This window comes from Anolis carolinensis, chromosome 3 (assembly GCF_035594765.1).
Source record: "Anolis carolinensis isolate JA03-04 chromosome 3, rAnoCar3.1.pri, whole genome shotgun sequence".
Classification (NCBI taxonomy): Eukaryota; Metazoa; Chordata; class Lepidosauria; order Squamata; family Dactyloidae; genus Anolis; species Anolis carolinensis.
This window is the reverse complement of record NC_085843.1, coordinates 43,956,393-43,976,191: the sequence shown is the minus strand read 5'-3', so window position 1 is coordinate 43,976,191 and position 19,799 is coordinate 43,956,393. Positions and strand designations below refer to the sequence as shown.

The 19,799-nt window shown below is 39.1% G+C and overlaps 1 protein-coding gene across 7 annotated transcripts in view; it reads left to right on the top strand.

Moving 5' to 3' along the window:
* The window catches only part of senp7 (SUMO specific peptidase 7), a 48,959-nt gene extending 36,616 nt beyond the window's left edge, over positions 1 to 12,343 (top strand). For all 7 annotated transcript variants that reach the window (XM_062974816.1, XM_062974821.1, XM_062974819.1 and 4 more), the window contains 8 exons: positions 144 to 263; positions 2,617 to 2,709; positions 4,178 to 4,392; positions 5,833 to 5,882; positions 7,422 to 7,462; positions 7,904 to 7,972; positions 9,241 to 9,391; positions 10,478 to 12,343. In XM_062974816.1, coding sequence (XP_062830886.1) covers positions 144 to 263; positions 2,617 to 2,709; positions 4,178 to 4,392; positions 5,833 to 5,882; positions 7,422 to 7,462; positions 7,904 to 7,972; positions 9,241 to 9,391; positions 10,478 to 10,615 — 877 coding nt within the window. In that variant the 3' untranslated portion in view covers positions 10,616 to 12,343. The remainder of the gene's footprint in view (positions 1 to 143; positions 264 to 2,616; positions 2,710 to 4,177; positions 4,393 to 5,832; positions 5,883 to 7,421; positions 7,463 to 7,903; positions 7,973 to 9,240; positions 9,392 to 10,477) is intronic.
* Positions 12,344 to 19,799: the final 7,456 nt, after the last annotated feature.

Genomic DNA, 19,799 nt, shown 5'->3' with positions numbered 1-19,799 from the left:
GAGAAAAATGTTCTTTTAAAATAGTGTCTAGTAATATAGTCTGAAGAATCTGTGGTATCAGTACAGTTATGAGTTTATGAAATAAACTGGTTTAGAAAAGGTTTCAGTGTAAGAAACCTGTCCATCTTTTATTGTTTTGTTAGGTATCTATTATTGGAAAAGGCCCCCAAAGAACTTGCTGACCGCTCACATATATTTAGCAGTTTCTTCTATAAGTGCCTGACCAGGACAGAGAAAAACTCAGAGGAAAATCCAAGTCTTTCGTAAGTTGTATTTAAATTGTTCTTTGTTGTTTGTTTGCTGTTGAGGCAACTTTAACTTATGGTATATTTTGGATAAGAGCTATCCAAGAGTCTCAGTCATCAGTTGCCCTGCTCAGGTCTTGTAAAGTCAGGACCTTGACTTCCTTTGACTGGATCAATCCAACTCTAATGTGTTATCCCTCTTTTTCCTCTTTTTCACTTTACCAAACATTGTTGTCTTTTCCACAAATCATGTCATTTTGTGATGAAACTGAAATATGATAGTCTCCTTTCAGTCATTTCAGCTTCTAGCGAGAGTTTGGGCTTTATTTTAGCTAGGAGTCATTTTTTGGTAATTTTGGCAGTCTATGGTATCCACATGACTCTCCTCTAGTACTGCATTTCAAATGAGTTGATTCTTTACATGTAAGGTTCCTTCCCTGTCCAGTTTTCACAACTGTACATATAAATTGGAAATTGATATAAATGCATTAATACATTTATGTATTTTAACTGAAAGTGAGCCCACCACAAAATAATCATGCATCATCTGATGTTCTACACCACATGTCAGATTCAAGGCCCACAGGCCAAATACGGCCCACCATGTCATTTTATGTGACCCTCCAGATGCTTTACTACAACTTCATCACTAGACATCATGATTAGATCTGATGTTGTGATACATTAACGTCTGGAAGTCTGCAATTTGTTCTGTTTAGTCCGGATAGTGGGGTTTGGATTTAGATACAAGCCTTGTGGCTATGATGTCTGACGTTCACATGTCCTTTGACCTTTCCTTAACCTCAGAGCTACAAGTATTGTTGGGTTACAATTCCCATTATCCCCACCCCAGTCCACATGGCAGATGTCGTTCCATGACATATGGGGACCCAAATTGGGTAAAAACTAAAGATCACGACCACTATGTTAAAAAAAATTATAGTTGACCCTCTGTATTTTTCATCCATGGATTCAAAGGCCGTTTGAAGGCAACCATAAAGCTGATGTGACCTTCGATGAAAATGAGTTTGATACCCTTGCTCTAGAGCAGGGGTCCTCAAACTTTTAAAGTAGAGGGCCGGTTCATAGTCCCTGAGACGGTTGAGGGGCCGAATTATCATTTGAAAAAAAATTACCAACAAATTCCTATGCACACTGCACATGTCTTATTTGTGGTGCAAACCTCCCCCCAAACAACAATTATTTATTTATTTATTTACTACATTTATACCCCACCCTATCTTGCCCCGAAGGGGACTCAAGAGCGGCTTACAAGTTGTATGTACATACCATGTATTATATTAGTGTTATAGCACAATATTAGCATTATATATTACTATATTGTATTATACCACTATACTGTAATATTATTAGTAATATTACATTTAATATATAATGCATAATTAATATTATTATGTTGCATTATTATAAGTATTATATTGTATGGCATTATAATATTAGTATCAATATTATATGTACATACAATATATTATATTACTAGAATAGCACAATATTAGCATTACATATTACTATATTGTATTATACGACTATACCGTAATATTATTAGTGATATTACATTTAATATATAATGTATAATTAATATTATTATGTTGCACTATTATTAGTATTATATTGTATGACATTATAATATTAGTATCAATATTATATGTATACACAATATATTCCATTATTACCATAGCACAATATTAGTAAATGAAAGAACAATACAATATTTAAAAATAAAAACAATTTTAACCAACATACAGTAAACCTATCAGGATTTCAATGGGAAGTGTGGGCCTGCTTCTGGCCAGTGAGATAGTCAAGTTAAGTAGGATTGTTGTTGGTGTTGTTGTTGTGTGCCTTCAAGTCATTTTAGATTTTGGATGAGCCTAAGTCTAAAACTGAGAGCAGGGGCCAGGTAAATGACCTTGGAGGGCCGCATCCGGCCCCCGGGCCTTAGTTTGGGGACCCCTGCTCTAGAGCATAGCTTGGAGGGGTTGGCAGGGAAAAGGGTGACATTCTTCCCCAGTAATATATAGGGAGTTCTCCCAGTTCAGCATTTGTGTCTTTGTTTCTTTTGAAGACAGTCCTATATTTAGGTAACACAAATTAATGTTTCTTTCAATCAGATCTGACTTACTAACACATCTCCCAGTTCTGGGGACAGACATAGGAATGATTCAAATGATAAGCTCTGCTGTTCTGAAAAGTTGAACAGCTTGTCCAAAAAGCTGAATTTACTTATCTTGCCAGTTAAGGATTATATAAAACAGTTTAGATCCCCTATGATGGATGTGGGCAGAAAAATAAACATATTTCATTCAGTCTCTGACAAGTATCGTGTAACCATTGTTTTATATCCATACAGAATAGCACAACGAAGACACAGAGGAGTAAAAAGGTGGACACGCTATGTAAACATTTTTAGTAAAGACTACATCTTTGTACCTGTGAATGAAGAGTAAGTTTGCTTCATTGAGACCTCTGTCTTTGTAATTTGTACTAAGGAAGAATAAAATTACAGGTGTACCTCAGTGATGAAGTACATATGTTTCTGAATATAGTTTCTTTAACAGAAAGAAACTGTATTAGTACCAGAGACAAAAATAACATGGAAATAATAGGAATAAGTTCCTATACCACATGAAAAAAGCAGTTCAATATTTTTTCTCTGTTATGCTTTTCTTATAGTAAAGAATATGTATAATCATACCGCTCCTCCTCCATATTTTCGCTTATGTGACTTATGCCTAAAACTGTTTTAACTAACATGGCTCTGTAACTTATATAGTATGCCTTCTCTTGTTTCCCATCTCCCCCTTCTTTTTTCCTTTTTACTGTTCATTTGAGTTAAAAATATTTTTCTCTTTTTTAAAAAACAAAATAAAATTTATTTGAAGACCAAAAAAAGCCCCATAATTCAGCAAACCTTTGACCCCAAATCAATCATATGCACATGTGAATTTCTTTTAAAAAATAGATCACGGAAACTTTGCATAAGTAAACAAAAACTTTAGAATTTTTTTGAGACAATTTGGAAGTTCTTTACAAAGTGCATCCCAGGATGATTTCCTTCTTTTATCGGCCTTTGCTTTTTTTTCTTATTTCCATTTTGGTGACCAACCTTAGATAGCTTTTCGAAAAAAAACTTATTGAAGGTAGCTGTTGAAACAGAACTATCTGCTTTCTCCTTTTCCTCTCTGTTCATGCATGCTTAGTAAGGGATTCTGGGGGCAGCAACTACTTCTTACCTTGCCTGTTGTAGGCAGGTATACGGAGTTACAGTAGGATCAGATAGAGTAAAACACTATTCTTTCCCACTTCAAGATGTATTGCATTGTTTACTGCAGACAATTTGCTATAACCTAATATCAGAAGTCTGTTTCTCAAGCTCTCCTTCACCATCTTCCTAATGCTAATTTTCTTTCCGTGTCAGGAGCGACTTGAGAAACTGCAAGTCGCTTCTGGTGTGAGAGAATTGACCATCTGCAAGGACGTTGCCCAGGGGACGCCCGGATGTTTGATGTTTTACCATCCTTGTGGGAGGCTTCTTTCATGTCCCCTAATGCTGATGCAACTAAATTACTTAGAGCTAGATAGGGCAGTAAGAAGGAAAAGCAGGGCTAGACAGGCATAAACAGATTTTTAAAAAAGTATCTTCTTTATCATAGACTTTGTTAGCTGAGGTATGCCTGTGGATGTTTCTCTTGATTATAATTAATTAGGTAATTGCATATCATGTAATTAGGTATCATGATGATAATGAAAAAAACTGGGAGCAGTGGACTCAGGATTGTTTCCTACAAAATGAATATCTTGATTGCTGTGCCTTAATGAAAATTACAGCACATTCATAGTCCTTTCATTAATTCACTTGTTCATTCCTATTAGAATAGCCAATCCTGAAGTTTTCTTCCTTTGCTTACCAGGTCACATTGGTACATTGCAATCATTTGCTTCCCTTGGCTAGAAGAAGTTATAGAAGACTCTCCAGACCAGTGTTCACTGCAATCAAACTTTCAGAAAGCTCCACATCAGACAGACATTAAAACTGAGTCTGTTAGAACAGAAAGTGTCTTGGTTTTCAATGATGCCTGGAGTGATAAAGAGGAACCAGGCATAAACAGCAGCCTACAAGCCAGTGGTAAGGAGAAGAACATATGCTGGATAATGTTATATGGTTTTTGGGGCAGAGGTTGAAAAACAATGTGTAGATCTCATACACATCAGTAAGCCTTTGGTTTCTTTGGTTTCTTTATAGCCCATGTACACTGGAAAAAAAAGTTTAATGGCTCATGATTATACCTTAAACCAGGGGTCCCCAAACTAAGGCCCAGGGGCCACATGCGGCCCATCGAAGCCATTTATTTGGCCCTTGCGGTGGCGGCTCTCTCCTCCTCCACCAAGGAAGGTGCTTGCGGCACAAGGGAGGAGGGAAAGGTGCGTGCCTTTCCCACCTCCTGCCTCGCCTGGTGCGCGCCTTCCAAAGCTTTGCTTGTTTATAATGGTATTTTAATTATTATTTAATTAATTATTAAGGGGTGCTTTTCTAGTGCTTTTGGTGCAGAGGGGATTGGATTAAATGGCTCAAGGGGTCTCTTCCAACCATCTTGATGATGATGATGATGATGATTATTATTATTATTATTATTGACAGAAGGACACAATATATAACACAGCAAATGAGATATATATGCTGGATTTCGTATCACAAATTCACAAGTTGAACACTTCCCAAGAAGTTAGGACTGTGTGATTTATTATTATTATTATTATTATTAATATTAACATTGAGGCTTTATTTGTTCCTGTTTTGTTTTTTTACTTCAAAATAAGATATGTGCAGTGTGCATGGGAATTTGTTCATTGTTTCTTTTAAAAACTATAGTCCAGCCCTCCAACAGTCTGAGGGACCGTGAACTGGCCCCCTGTTTAAAAAGTTTGGGGACCCCTGCCTTAAACATTCAACATAAGAATAGATCCATTGAAATCAGTAGAAAGCAATGAATTGTTGAATCACAAGTGGCATTGTCAATGACCACAAATGCAGATGAAGTTCATATACTTTTTATGTTGAAAGCCACTTTTGTCCCTGGGGAAAATGGGCTGTAAATAGTGGTGGTGGTAGTAGTAGTAGTAGTAGTATTAATAGTATTATTAATAGACATATAGTAGCTGAGAGACTGAGCATTCAATCAGGAAATGTCCAATTCAGATCTTTCCATGGCCATAATCTTCACTAGAGGGCCTTCAAACCATCATTCTCCTCAGTCCTATAGCTGGAACAAGCAACTTGTACTACTGACCTATTTAACAAGATCTGTATAAGGGTTACGAAAAGATATTGTAACTGGAACTTCTTCATATTTTAAACAGCATTTCTCAGGCTATGTGCTGCAGCAGTATTTTGGGTTTTTGCTCCCCCTGGCTTACATGTTATAGCTATTAATTTTATACTATAATACTATTGTGGTTAGATTATTATTATTAAAATATACAGAAAGGGTGAAGGTATAGTTTTGCTCATGCCATACATTTTGGGTATAAGTCCGACCCATAAAATTGGGGTTTTTTAAACTTCCAGACGTTCAACCAGCAACTGTATCTCCAGGACTGGATTCCAGTATATCCAAAGTAAGTGCCTTTGAAAACATTAAGGTTCTCTTATTTTGCTGAAGTATAATCATTTTATTTGTGCATGTAGCTCCTTCACTCTCTTTATGGTATAAGCAATAAAACCATATTTAATGAACCTTCCTTCCTGGTTTTGCCTGTATCAGGAAACTGGAATAAGCTGGGGTATTACATGTACATATAATTGTGGTTTCCTGGTTTGGAAGGACTGGAAAAAAATTCCAAATTCTTCTTACAATTGACAGGAGGAATGAAGAGGCTGCATGCATGGGAAAATATCATAGTTTGCTTTATTTCTCCTAACACAGGAGTATAATTGATTTACAATATAGTTAAAACAAGCCAGAGATAAAAATCTGATGAGTAAAAAAATCAAAAAGCAATTTATGAGGCTGTCATATTAAAACGCCGTTGATTTTTTAAAATATAAAATAGTACAAACCCTTTATCTATGGATTCAGAGTTCAGTGGTTTCACTTATCCATGTTCAAAACCAGACCCCCACCTATAAGTCTTTGTGGGCCTCCTAGGTTGTCCAGTGTGCATCTGGCCCAAGGGTTTGCTATTATCTGCAGTTTTAGATAAACACAGTGGGTCTTGCAATGTATCTCTTGTGGGTACAGGAGTCGTACTGTAGAATAAAGAGGACTCCCCACAACCAATTAATCATCAGATGCCTGTTTAAATAAGAAAGGTCTTTACATGGAAGAGGGAGAACAATCTAATCTCCAGTGAAAGGGAATTTCACAGCAATTATAGAATCCAGTTTTGAAATAGTTGAAATAGCAATTACAAACATTGTCAGGTGGAAGAGCATTTTTTTCCTGCTTACCAGAAGTTTAAAAGGTCTGCTTTAATTTCCAGTGTGTGTGTGTGTGTGTGTGTGTGGGGGGGGGGGGGGTTCTATATTTGAGGCAATGCTACAGAGAAAGCCTTGTTACATATACCCCTCAATCTAACTTCACAAGTATTGGGATATGCAATAGGGCCTCCTCCTAAGATCTTGCAGGCTCATGTGGGAAGAGTTATCTTTCTGATATCATGGCCCCAAGTCATTTAGGGCATTTAATGAATGGTGCAGTAGCTGTTTTTGTTGTTTGTTCAGGCCAAGAGTCATAACATAGAGAAAATAATTGCAAAAACAAATTGATGACTGAAAGCAATTACTTGCTATAATAACAGTATGTCACAGCCATATTAAACAACTGCAGTGCACCTGGGGGTGTAGAAAGGCAAGCTTTTCAGTATTACTGTAGTTTTTTTAAAAAAAATTTGGCTAATAGAACACAGTATTTCTTCTTTGTGGTCTCTGACACACATAAAAGAGAGACTAGCAAGCTGCTAACCATAGGTGGCAGGAGTGTCTTGCTGCAGATGAGGAAAATACTTGTCTCCCTGATGCTATGTCAAACCAGAAAACAGTAAGTTCTCCCAAAGGCAGCATCTGCCCTGGCCTAACATCTATAAGAGAGATAAAGGATTCTTTAGCTTATTTATGATTCTTATATTTGCTTCTTCTGATTTGTGAATGTTTTTCAGAGCTCTTCAAGCAGTTCCAAAATCAAGAAACTTTGTAAACGGTAAGCATTTGCATGTTTAATAATAATTCAATACAATGTAGTTTGTAAAAAGAACCAGAACAGAGTAGTGGTTTGAATGTTGGACTAAGTTAGGGGGAGACTAGGGATGAAATCCCTGCTCAGTCATTAAAAACCACTGGGTGAATCCGGCAAGTCATGTTCTCCCAACCCCAGAAGAAGGCAAAAGGAAGCCCTCTTTGATCAAGTCTTGCCATGAAAACCCTGCAAGAGGTTCATCTTAGGGTCGCCAGTAGTCAAAAACGACCTGAAGGCACAAAGCAACAACTGAGTTAGCTTTTATTAATTTTTTAATAACAATTTTAAATTTCAGCTAAAATTTCCCCTGGAATAGAACAAATAAGAATGGAATAGAACAAATAAGAATGGAACTACTGAGCAGTGGAAACTGAAAATAGTTTTTTTTTCCTCCCTTTTATGTAGGGCATGCATCCTCATCTTAGATTCTCTGAAGGCAAGTTCTTCACGGAATACAGTTCAGGTCTTGAGAGAGTGAGTAGCATTTTATTTGATTCTGCATTTTCACAGTTTATGTCAGATTAATTTATAGGACAAGAGATGCTCCATCATAACATGTGAAAATCCTGTAGTCCCGCAATGCTTTGTGTTCCTTAGGCCCTGAAGGCTCCCCCCTCCCATGAGCCAAAAAACATAAGATTTGTCTCCAAGAAGCTTGCATAGCTTCCCCACCTGCATTTTACTTGCATTAATCAGCATTAAATATTCAAGATGGGCAATTTTTTCTCCCAATTTAAAAAGCAAAATTTCACATGCATTTTTTGGGTTTTCAGATCGTAAATATTTGTGTAATAAGGCTAGGTATGTTCTAAACATCTGTACAGCAAGGCTGTATGAAACAGAATTGAACATGCAAGATACTATCCAACCTATCAATACGTGTTAAAGAAAATTATAAACTGGTTTGGAAATGGTATTTAACACCAGTAAAGGTAGCAAACATCAATAAAAATGCCACAAAAATTGTTGGAGAGGTTGCCAGGAGGTGGGAACATAAGTGGCAATGTAAATATGTAAATGTATTTTGGGGGAAGGTATTTAGAGAAATAGAAGTTATAATGGATAAGAAGATAGAAAAAAGTGCAGGTATTGCATTGTTATCATTATATAATGTCAAGAATTTAAAAAAAAACAGAAGGATGCAATAAATAATATGTTAACTGCAGCAAGGTTGTTGATAGCAAGGAACTGGAAAGGTAAAATAAACATACAAATAGAAGAATGGTATAAAGAACTATGGAAATTAGCAATAAACGATAAGTTGATATGTAGGTTGTTAGGAAAGGGGTACGGAAGGAAAATGACTTTGATGAGGTTTGGGGAAAATTAGTTGAGAATGGTTTAAAAGAAGTAGATGGGAAATTACCTTCACAAGAAAAAATGGTATTTTGGAAAGAGAATGCAAATGGAAGTGGCTGGGGGGGCACAGAGGTGAATAAAAGTGAATAAAACAACATACAAGATATATATACATATATAGTTGATGCAATGAATTAAGTGTGAAATATAAGAGTATGAAAGGTATTGATGTATTTTAAGAAAACTAATAAAAAAATCTAAAAAAAACATGACTCTTAAATTATTTATCAAGTATCCAAAGAGTGCGTTGGATTTAGGTAAGTCTAGTCATATTTAGGTTTTATTGGTGTGAAATTTAGTCAGCCATTACTAACTTTTCACATTGATTGAAATGGGACATAATGACAACTAACTTTGGATTCACCCCACCACTTTTATTACAGATACCTAGAAGCAGAATGGGAAGCAAAATGCAAAACACGCCGTGAGTTCAGCAAAACTACGATGGTGTCTTTCTATCCAAGAGTCCCTAAACAGGATAATAACAGTGACTGTGGAGTATATTTACTGCAATATGTAGAAACTTTCTTCCAGGTGCAAAGAATTTTATTGTTTGTTTTTTAAAAAACTTTTCTGGGAAATTGATAACTGAAAAGGCCAGTCAGTTTTGATATGTTCCACTTATTTCTGTGGGGAAGTATAGATGCAACCCACTATTCTTATATCTGTCTCTTGATTTTTCTAGTTTTTAATATAGTAGATATAGGATTGACCAGCTTGGTAGAACTGATTCTATTGGTTTGAATCAAATTAGTCTTCTTGGAAATTTGTCTTGATTATGCTGAAGTCCTTCAGGCTCGTAGTTTCATAATTCCAGGGAAAAAAACTTTAACCAAGCACATATCTGTAATGTCTTCCAGTATAATGTTGAGTGCATGGGTCTGTCCTATCCCAGTGCCTTTCAAATGGGTTATTCACTTGCTGATGCAACAATCACACTTCTATCCATCGTTGAGCAGCCATTTTCATAACAGTAATGAAATGTTTACTGTTTTTAGATTATATAATAATAATAATAATGCTTTATAACCTGCCGTCTTTCCCCGAAAGGACTCAGGGCGGTTGAGAATATATACAGTTGTCCTTCCCCCTTTGCGTTTTGTTTTTTTATTTTTATGGATTTGATTATTCATGGATTTGATTAAAATCCTCTCTAGGAATTTCTGGATCCTCCTGTGTGACTCTCTAGTCAACTTTTCCAGTCATACTGGAGGAGTTAGTGCAGGTCTGTACAACCTGTGGCCCTCCTAGTTATTGGGCCTCCCAACTCCCAGAAGCTCCAGCAAGCTTATCCAGTGGTCAGGAATTCTGGGAGATGAAGTCCAAAGCACCTGGAGGGCCTAGGGTGTGCAGACCTGACTTAGATATTTCAAGAGAGGACAATGCCATTCTACAGTCAGCCTCTTGGGTAATAAAATAGTAATTTTTCATGGTTTTTCATTTTCATGGTGATCCTTTGCCTCTAACCCCCGCAAATGTGGAGGGTTGGCTGTATTTCTTCTTCAGGTAACTTTTTTTTTTAACATTAGGGACATCTGACATTTTTGCCAAGAGATAGTGATATTTGACTTTAGTCCTCAGAATAATATTATAACATTTCTCTCCCTTTTAAATCATCAGAACCCTATTGTTAACTTTGAGTTCCCAATGCGCTTGGAGCGATGGTTCCCTCGTCAACTAGTGCGAAGCAAGCGGGAAGAAATTAGAGACTTGATCTTGCAACTTCATTTGCAGCAACAGAGGGGCAACAAAAGTTAGCCAGATTTTTCTTCTGACCTTGAGAAACAAGACTTGTCCTGACATATTGGAAATCCAAACAGCAGATGTTATGCTTCCATCTTTGAAAAGAGGAACAACTGCATACAACGTTGTATTTCTGTGTTTGTCTTGGGTTTTATATTTGCTTTGTATTGCAGGAAATGTAGGCATATGAATTATAATGATGTAATGTAAATATTGGTTATACTGTCTAATTGGATTTTTATTTGGAAAAGCAGAAGCAGCATAACAGAAATGTGCTTCCTTCCTTCACTAAAAGATCTGTGCCTGCATGAAAGAAAGAGATTGAGAGAGAGCCATAAAGGTACCATCTTAGGAATGTTTTCCATGCTGAAAAAATCAAACTGTGTGCTCTTTCAAATACCATAAAAGATGTAGACAAAAGTTTTATATTTGTAGTTACTATAGGAGAATATCTATCTGCTTCAGAGTACTTGATATATATTGGCTTTTTTCAGATACTGATGCCCACTAAAGCGTTCTATTTTTCATTTCTAAAACTTGGAAATTAGGAAATCACTTTTGGACTACAGCTTCTATAATGCCCCAGCTGCCATGACCATTGGCCATGCTAGGGTATGAGATTCTGGGATGTATAGATCACATACTATTTTTGCCAGGGTTTGCTAAAATTTAAGAACAAAATATGGAATTATGCCAAAAAGGTAATGAGCTTTTTTGGGAGTGCAGAGGAAGGCAAAGCTGATGTCACTTTTTCCATGTCTGATGATCACTTACACCAGATTTAAAGTCCTATTCTTTCTGCTGTGCAGCACTTAGTATGAATACTGTGTATTTTAATATATACTAATACAAGACTCTGTGATCTTTGCTGTACTGGGTGCAGCTGTAGCTTACAGCTGGCAAAGTGTCATCTTGATAAAAGTTGTTAATGTTTTGTGATATTTATCTCAATAGTGAGGAGTAGGTGTTTTTGCCACAGTCCTGTGCACAGAGCTGGGAGTAAGTCCCAGTGAACTTATTTAAACCAACTGATGTTAATAATGTAAACAAATGTTATGTAAAGAATAGCCTTGATTTTAAAACAAACGTTCACTTTGTTGCTCAAAAGATTTATAATGATTCAAGACAATATGTGTTGAAAAGCAGAATATTTGTGAATCTCAAGTACTCATACTTGTCGCTAAATCTATTCATTTTTTTTCGTGTCAGGAGCGACTTGAGAAACTTGTGTGAGAGAATTGGCCGTCTGCTAGGACGTTGCCCAGGGGACGCACGGATGTTTTGATGTTTTTACCATCCTTGTGGGAGGCTTCTCTCATGTCCCCGTATGGAGCTGAAGCTGAAAGAGGGAGCTCATCCGCATTCTCCCCAGGTGGGATTCAAACCTGGCAGCCTTCACGTCAGCAACCCAACCTTCAAGTCACAAGGCTTTAACCCACTACACCACCAGGGGCTCCTCAATCTATTCATGGAATAGATATAGAGAAGTAAAGCTTTGTGAAGTGGTTACATATTTAAATCTGGATTGGGTCCATATTTGATAAACTAACTGAATAAATAGATATTTTTTCAAAAAGATTTGAGCTCATTTATCTGCATGTTTCTGCTGCGTTTGTTCACAGAAGGAATAAGGAAACTGCTACTGGAAAAAGGTTTTTTGTTTTGTTTTAAAATAAATTACTAATACACTGTTTCAAAATATTTTTTTTCTTTCAAAAATTAAAATCCCTACATTGTAAGGTGTTCCTGTCTATCATTTCAAGTCATTTCTGACTTATGCCCTGAGAATATGTGATTTGCCCAAGCTCACTCAGTGGGTTTTTACGGCTGCCTGGGAAATCAAACCATGTCTCCAGAGTTGTAATCTACTGCTCAACTACTGCACCATGCAATATCATAGCATTAATTATTCAGATAGAATAAAAGGCCAAAACCTGAAGTGAAAATTTATTTTACCACAGACATACTTGTTGTTTTCAACATACTACTTATACTGGATCACTACATTCCCTTAGTACCTGGCAAAAATGTTGCCTGCTAAAATGTCAAAGTCAAATGATTTTGAAGGCTCAGTTCATATGACCTTTGAGATAATTGGTGCCAACTGCATGTACGCTGACAGTTCTGAAAATGGCAAGATGTATGTATTAGGTTAGTATTTGAAATCTGCAGTAGGTTACAAAACAAGTGTGACCTTAGCAAAAGAGACCTTTGATGTTGCATCCAAAAATATATTTCTCTGTTCTATAAAGCGAGTTACTTCTATGTAGCAAAAATGGTTTGTGTGGAGTGGCATTAATCCAAAACAGTAAGTGTCCAAATGTCATAGGAAGAAGAAAAAGTTGTAATGAGCACCGTATTAAGACCCTTAAGGACATTCAGGCACTCGAGCTCTTCTTGGACACTGCACAACACGCTGCTGTAGATCTGCAGCCTGCATCACACCAACACCACCGTGACCATGATCAGGAACCTTATGGGGAGATCAACTCAAAGGTAGACAACCCTCAGGCTTGGAAGGAGGTCACCCATAGAAGGAGACACAGGACCAGGCAGCCTCCGCAGAACTCCTCTGCTCAGCTGCATTTACACAACAGATTTGAAATTCTAACACCATTAACATACAATCAGGAAACACATCTTGTGGAGGACCACAGTTTCTTAGATACCACTCAGTGGGCCACCCTTGATCAATGCGCAGGGGATAGCCCTGACGGGGACAGTGCATCACCACATTCACACTTATGTAATCATGCAAATGCTCCATCCCCAATCGTAGACCAGGAGCAACAGGAACATCCTTGGGAGAGTAATGGGCTCTTGGATGTATCTCAATGGATTGTCATTGATGAATGCACTGGGGATGTTGAGGAGGAGGACAACACTTTACACCTGCATGATTCACTTCAACAGGAACACTCTTCAGGGGACATACACACTGTCTTACACAAAAGGGACCCTTGTCAATCCTCAAAGGAAACAGGTCTTGGTAGTAGGTGACTCCCTCCTTAGAGGAACGGAAGCCATCATTTCCAGACCGGATGGGATGGCTCGAGAAACATGCTGCCTCCCGGGGGCAAAAATACACCATATCACTCAGAGGCTCAGCAGGCTCCTAAAGCCCCATCACCCTCCCCACCTTATGTTGATTCATGTAGGTACCAATGACACCGCTAGGCATACTTTTCAAAAGATCACAAATGATTTTCAAGCTCTGGGAACAAGGCTAAAACTGTATAATGTACATGTGATCTTTTCATCCCTCCTCCCCGTTGTAGGGCACGGCTCTACAAGGGCCGGAAAAATAGTACAGGTCAATAACTGGCTCAGAAAATGGTGCCAAGAGGAGCATTTTGGCTTCCTTGACCATGGTCTACTCTTCCAGGAGGATGGCCTATTGGCAAGTGATGGGGTGCATCTCACACAAGCAGGAAAACATCTTTTTGCACACAGACTCACAAATCTCATCAAGCGCACTTTAAACTAGATCCACTGGGGGAGGGGAACAACAGCCTGGCGAACACTATATTACCCACGACCACAGGGAACCGCCAAAAGGCTAAACGGAGGGCTGCACAAACACAGCAAGGACCAAGTACGGAGAGCACAATAATCCCAAATAAACAGCTCAAGGGGAGGTCACAGGGGCTTACATGTCTTTACACCAACGCTCAGAGCATGGGAAATAAGCAAGACGAACTCCAACTCTTAGCACAGCACCACACATACGATGTCATAGGCATCACTGAAACCTGGTGGGATGACTCCCATCACTGGAATGTAGCCATTGAGGGCTATAACCTCTTTCACAGAAATAGAACAAAAGGGAGAGGAGAGGGAGTAGCTTTATATGTCAAAAACAGTTACGTTGCAGAAGAAATGCAAGACTGTAATCCGGGAAACCAGCTTGAAAGCATCTGGATAAGAATCAAGGGAACCGGGACTCAAAAATATCTTGTCGTGGGTGTCTACTACAGACCTCCGAGTCAGGATGAAGGACTTGATGAAGCCTTCTGTCAACAGCTGACCAAACAGGCACAAAGAAGAGATATAGTAGTCATGGGCGATTTCAATTATTCCGATATCTGCTGGAAAACAAACTCAGCCGAGAGTACAAAGTCCAACAAATTCCTCACTTGCCTTGCAGACAATTTTATGGTCCAGAAGGTAGAAGAGGCAACAAGAGGATCAGCAACTCTTGATCTAATCTTAACAAATGTGGAAGACCTGATCAACACAGTTGAAGTGGTTGGATCCTTAGGGGCAAGTGACCATGTGCTCTTGCAGTTTGCAATACAAAGGAATGCTGAAACTAAGACAAGTCAAACACGCATTCTCGACTTTAAGAGAGCTGACTTCCAAAAAATGAAGGAATTACTGAGCGGCATTCCATGGACGCCAATATTAAAAAACAAGGGAGTTAAGGATGGATGGGAGTTTTTCAAAAGTGAAATACTCAAGGCGCAAATGCAAACAGTGCCAACAAAGAAGAAAAATAAGACAAGTGCAAAGAAGCCAGAATGGATGTCCAAAGAACTTCTAACTGAGCTAAAGCTCAAAAGTGACATGCACAAGAAGTGGAAAAGGGGAGAAATCACCAAAGAAGAATTCAAACATATAGCCAACACCTGTAGGGAAAAGGTTCGCAAGGCTAAAGCACAAAATGAGCTCAGGCTTGCCAGGGACATAAAAAACAACAAAAAAGGCTTTTTTGCTTACGTTGGTAGAAAAAGGAAGAAAAAGGAGGCTATAGGGCCTCTGCAAGGAGAAGATGGGGTGATGGCGACAGGGGACAGGGAAAAGGCAGAACTGCTCAATGCCTTCTTTGCCTCGGTCTTCTCACAAAAAGAAAGCCATCTTCAACCTCAGCAACATGGAATGGATGAAGGATTGGGGGAAATCCAACCCCAAATAGGGAAACAAGCTGTCCAGGAACACCTGGCCTCTCTAAACGAATTCAAGTCCCCAGGGCCAGACCAGCTACATCCAAGAGTATTGAAGGAATTAGCGGAAGTTATTTCAGAACCACTAGCAATTATCTTCGAGAGTTCTTGGAGAACGGAAGAAGTCCCAGCAGATTGGAGGAGGGCGAATGTGGTCCCTATCTTCAAGAAGGGAAAAAAGAACGACCCAAACAATTACCGTCCGGTCAGCCTCACATCGATACCAGGCAAGATTCTGGAAAAGATCATCAAGGAAGTGGTCTGCGAACACTTAGAAACAAATGCGGTCATTGCTAATAGTCAACATGGATTTACCAAAAACAAGTCATGCCAGACTAATCTGATCTCTTTTTTCGATAGAGTTACGAGTTGGGTCGATACAGGGAATGCTGTGGATGTAGCCTACCTGGATTTCAGTAAGGCCTTCGACAAAGTCCCCCACGACCTTCTGGCAAATAAACTAGTAAAATGTGGGCTAGACAAAACTACGGTTAGGTGGATCTGTAATTGGCTAAGCGAACGAACCCAAAGGGTGCTCACCAATGCGTCGTCTTCATCATGGAAAGAAGTCACGAGTGGAGTGCCGCAGGGTTCCGTCCTGGGCCCGGTTCTGTTCAACATCTTTATTAACGACTTAGACGAAGGGTTAGAAGGCACGATCATCAAGTTTGCAGACGACACAAAACTAGGAGGGATAGCTAACACTCCAGAAGACAGGAGCAGAATTCAAAACGATCTTGACAGACTAGAGAGATGGGCCGAAACTAACAAAATGAAGTTCAACAGGGACAAATGCAAGATACTTCATTTCGGCAGAAAAAATGGAAATCAAAGATACAGAATGGGGGACACCGGGCTTGACAGCAGTGTGTGCGAAAAAGACCTTGGAGTCCTCGTGGACAACAAGTTAAACATGAGCCAACAATGTGATGCAGCAGCTAAAAAAGCCAACGGAATTCTGGCCTGCATCAATAGGGGTATAACGTCTAGATCCAGGGAAGTCATGCCCCCCCCTCTAGTCTGCCTTGGTCAGACCACACCTGGAATACTGCGTCCAATTCTGGGCACCGCAGATGAAGGGAGATGTTGACAAGCTGGAAAGCGTCCAGAGGAGGGCGACTAAAATGATTAAGGGTCTGGAGAACAAGCCCTATGAGGAGCGGCTTAAAGAGCTGGGCATGTTTAGCCTGCAGAAGAGAAGGCTGAGAGGAGACATGATAGCCATGTACAAATACGTGAAGGGAAGTCATAGGGAGGAGGGAGCAAGCTTGTTTTCTGCTGCCCTGCAGACTAGGACACGGAACAATGGCTTCAAACTACAGGAAAGGAGATTCCACCTGAACATCAGGAAGAACTTCCTCACTGTGAGGGCTGTTTGACAGTGGAACTCTCTCCCCGGGGCTGTGGTGGAGGCTCCTTCCTTGGAGGCTTTTAAGCAGAGGCTGGATGGCCATCTGTCGGGGGTGCTTTGAATGCGATTTCCTGCTTCTTGGCAGGGGGTTGGACTGGATGGCCCATGAGGTCTCTTCCAACTCTACTATTCTATGATTCTATGATACCTTAACTATTTCTAATATAATTAACAAGTAGTGGTCTTTAGCAGCAGTACTTGGCCTATATTTTGTGGCCTAAATTTGCTGTTTGGATTTCTACTCTGATTTCTTTGCTCTTCATGTGTCAATTAAGAGTTGCAGTGTGACCTTCAGCATTTTAATCTACGTATTTTGTCTTTTTAGACTTAGGTATGCTTGATACTCGTCAACATACACATTCTGGTTTGCAAGCACATGTTAATCCTATGTATGTATATGTCTGTTTTTGGAAGCCGCAGAGGCTGGGGTTGCGTTTTTCCACACCCAGAACACCTAAACATCCCCCACTTCCCCCAGACCTACAATAGACCTTCTGAAGCCTCTCCTGGGGTGGGGGGGGGGGGGGAGGATAACCAGAGGAATCTGGCTATGTCCCCATAGCCAGATGAGAAATGTGAAATGTTTTGAACTATGAAGGATATTGGTGGATGAAATTGCTTCATGTCTGGCAATGGACATGGCCAGACACTTCTGTTCTGTGTTTCCTCCAGAATGGACATCCCAGGGTTCCTTAATTTGCATGACCCCACCCACTGCCTCTACCTTAACCTTTCCCTATGGCACACAGCAAATAGAGGAATTGATCAGAAGCTGAACACGAGGTTTGGGGAGAATTCACCATGATTTACAGGCATTGTTCCTTACCTACATCCAGAGTATAGTGAACCCAACCAACGATGCATCTGGACCACACTTGCCATGGATGATGGGACTTCATGTGTATGTTGTCCAGAGGAAAGGAAGCAACACAATTTCCCATATTTGTGTCATTTTGTTGCTGTCAAGCAGCTTGGGTTGGTATACATGATCCCCCTTCTGAAAAATCCTCACAACAACCCTGTAAAGTAGTGGGTTTGGCCAATGTTCCATTGCAGAGTGTATTTTAAAACCTGTATTTCTTCAATGCTGCATATCTTTTCAATGCTGCATTAACGCTATAATGTTGGTTCTTGCCACAAGATTTGTATTACAATGTGAAAGATTTCCCTTTAAGAAAAGGTTGGATCCAAATAAATGTGTATATAGAAGGACTTACCTTTCCTCTTAGCATATTTCCCAAAAGGCTCCTTCAAGAGTTACATGATCCCTCTAAATGAGGATGAAGTAAAGAAGAAAATTGCCAAAAATCAGATAACTATTTACTTAAGTGAAAATTCAGCTGCAGGAAAGCACTTGGCCAGCACTATATAATCATAGCAACAAAATAAATTGCTTTATATTGAACCAGACGAAAGATGACCAGTTCATTTAGTTTAACGTCTATATAAGGGTTCCCTAAGCAATTTTCCATTTGAAATGAAATGAAAGCATGAGTTTCATTGCAGAAAGGTCGCCATGGGGTGAAGAGGTAAACATTCAGAAAATGGTTGCTGTGGCAGTGATTCTAGAAGACAATATGCCTTAACTTGAATGCAATCCACTTAAAACTACTGCCTTCTCTGAATCAATCCGTAACACCCATCTCTTCATATTGTGCAAACACAGAAGACTCGTGCATGCACATTCTCACTCATTTTTAAAAAATCTATACATCCATTCACAGGCTTTCCATTCAACCATTGCTTTACCATGTGCAACTTCTCTTCCCTGCTACCCATTAGTTGCTCTCTAACCAGTCCAATGTAGTTTATGAGGAATCTCCCTAAAAACTCAACATTCTCACAAACCTTTCTGTAATGTGAGCAGGAAATAGTAAATGCCATTTTCCTGAGGACTTTTAAGGGAAGCATCTGGCTTGCATCTCCCCCATGTTCAAATGGGAATGGATGGTCCTTGTGGTATTTTCCAGCTCTGTGGTTGTATGATTCTACATTTTACTGGAATATTTTCAATATATTTACAACTTGGGAGTCCTTATCACATTCATGGGACTCCTTGTAATCAATGTCTGTTGCCAGTAATGGATTGTGTCAGGGCGAACAAATTGAAATTAAATCCAGACAAGACAGAGGTGATCCCAGTTAGTCAGAAGGCTGATCAGGGAAAAGGGTTTCCGTCTTGTGCTGAATGGGATGAAATCTCAGGCTTGTGGTTTGGGTATGTTCCTGGACTCAGATGTGAATCTGAATGACCAGGCTTCAGCTGTAGCAAGGAGTGTATTTGCAGTTAAAACTAGGGTGCCAGCTGCATCCATTTCTTGAGAAGTTAGATCTGGCTAGGATGGCACACACTTCAATTACATCTCATTTTGGCTGTTCTAATGCAGTTTACTTAGACTGCCTTTTGAAACTGTTTGGATCTTGCTTTAGACCTTGCCTTTAGATGACGTGTCTCATATTGGAATGTATTTTAATTATATTTTATGTCTGCTTTAATTTTTATAATTTTATTTCATGTATGTGTTTTATGCCCAAGGCACTGTATAAGTGCCGTTTGTAAGCCTTCTTGAGTCCCCTTCGGGATAGAGAAAGGCAGGATATAAATATGATAAATAAAGTAGGTTCAAAATACTGCACTCAGGCCATTGACCGGGACTGATTACAGGGATCATGTGATTTCCCGTTGAAACAGCTGCCTTTGCTACTAGACTATTTCCAGGCAGAATTTAGAATGCTGGTCCCCTTAAATGGCCACCCGGAAATGAAAGTATAATTGATTAAAAAGAATGGTCAAACAAGTAAACAAATCAACTTTTTTGTAGTTTCCAGTGCACATGTAGTGGTT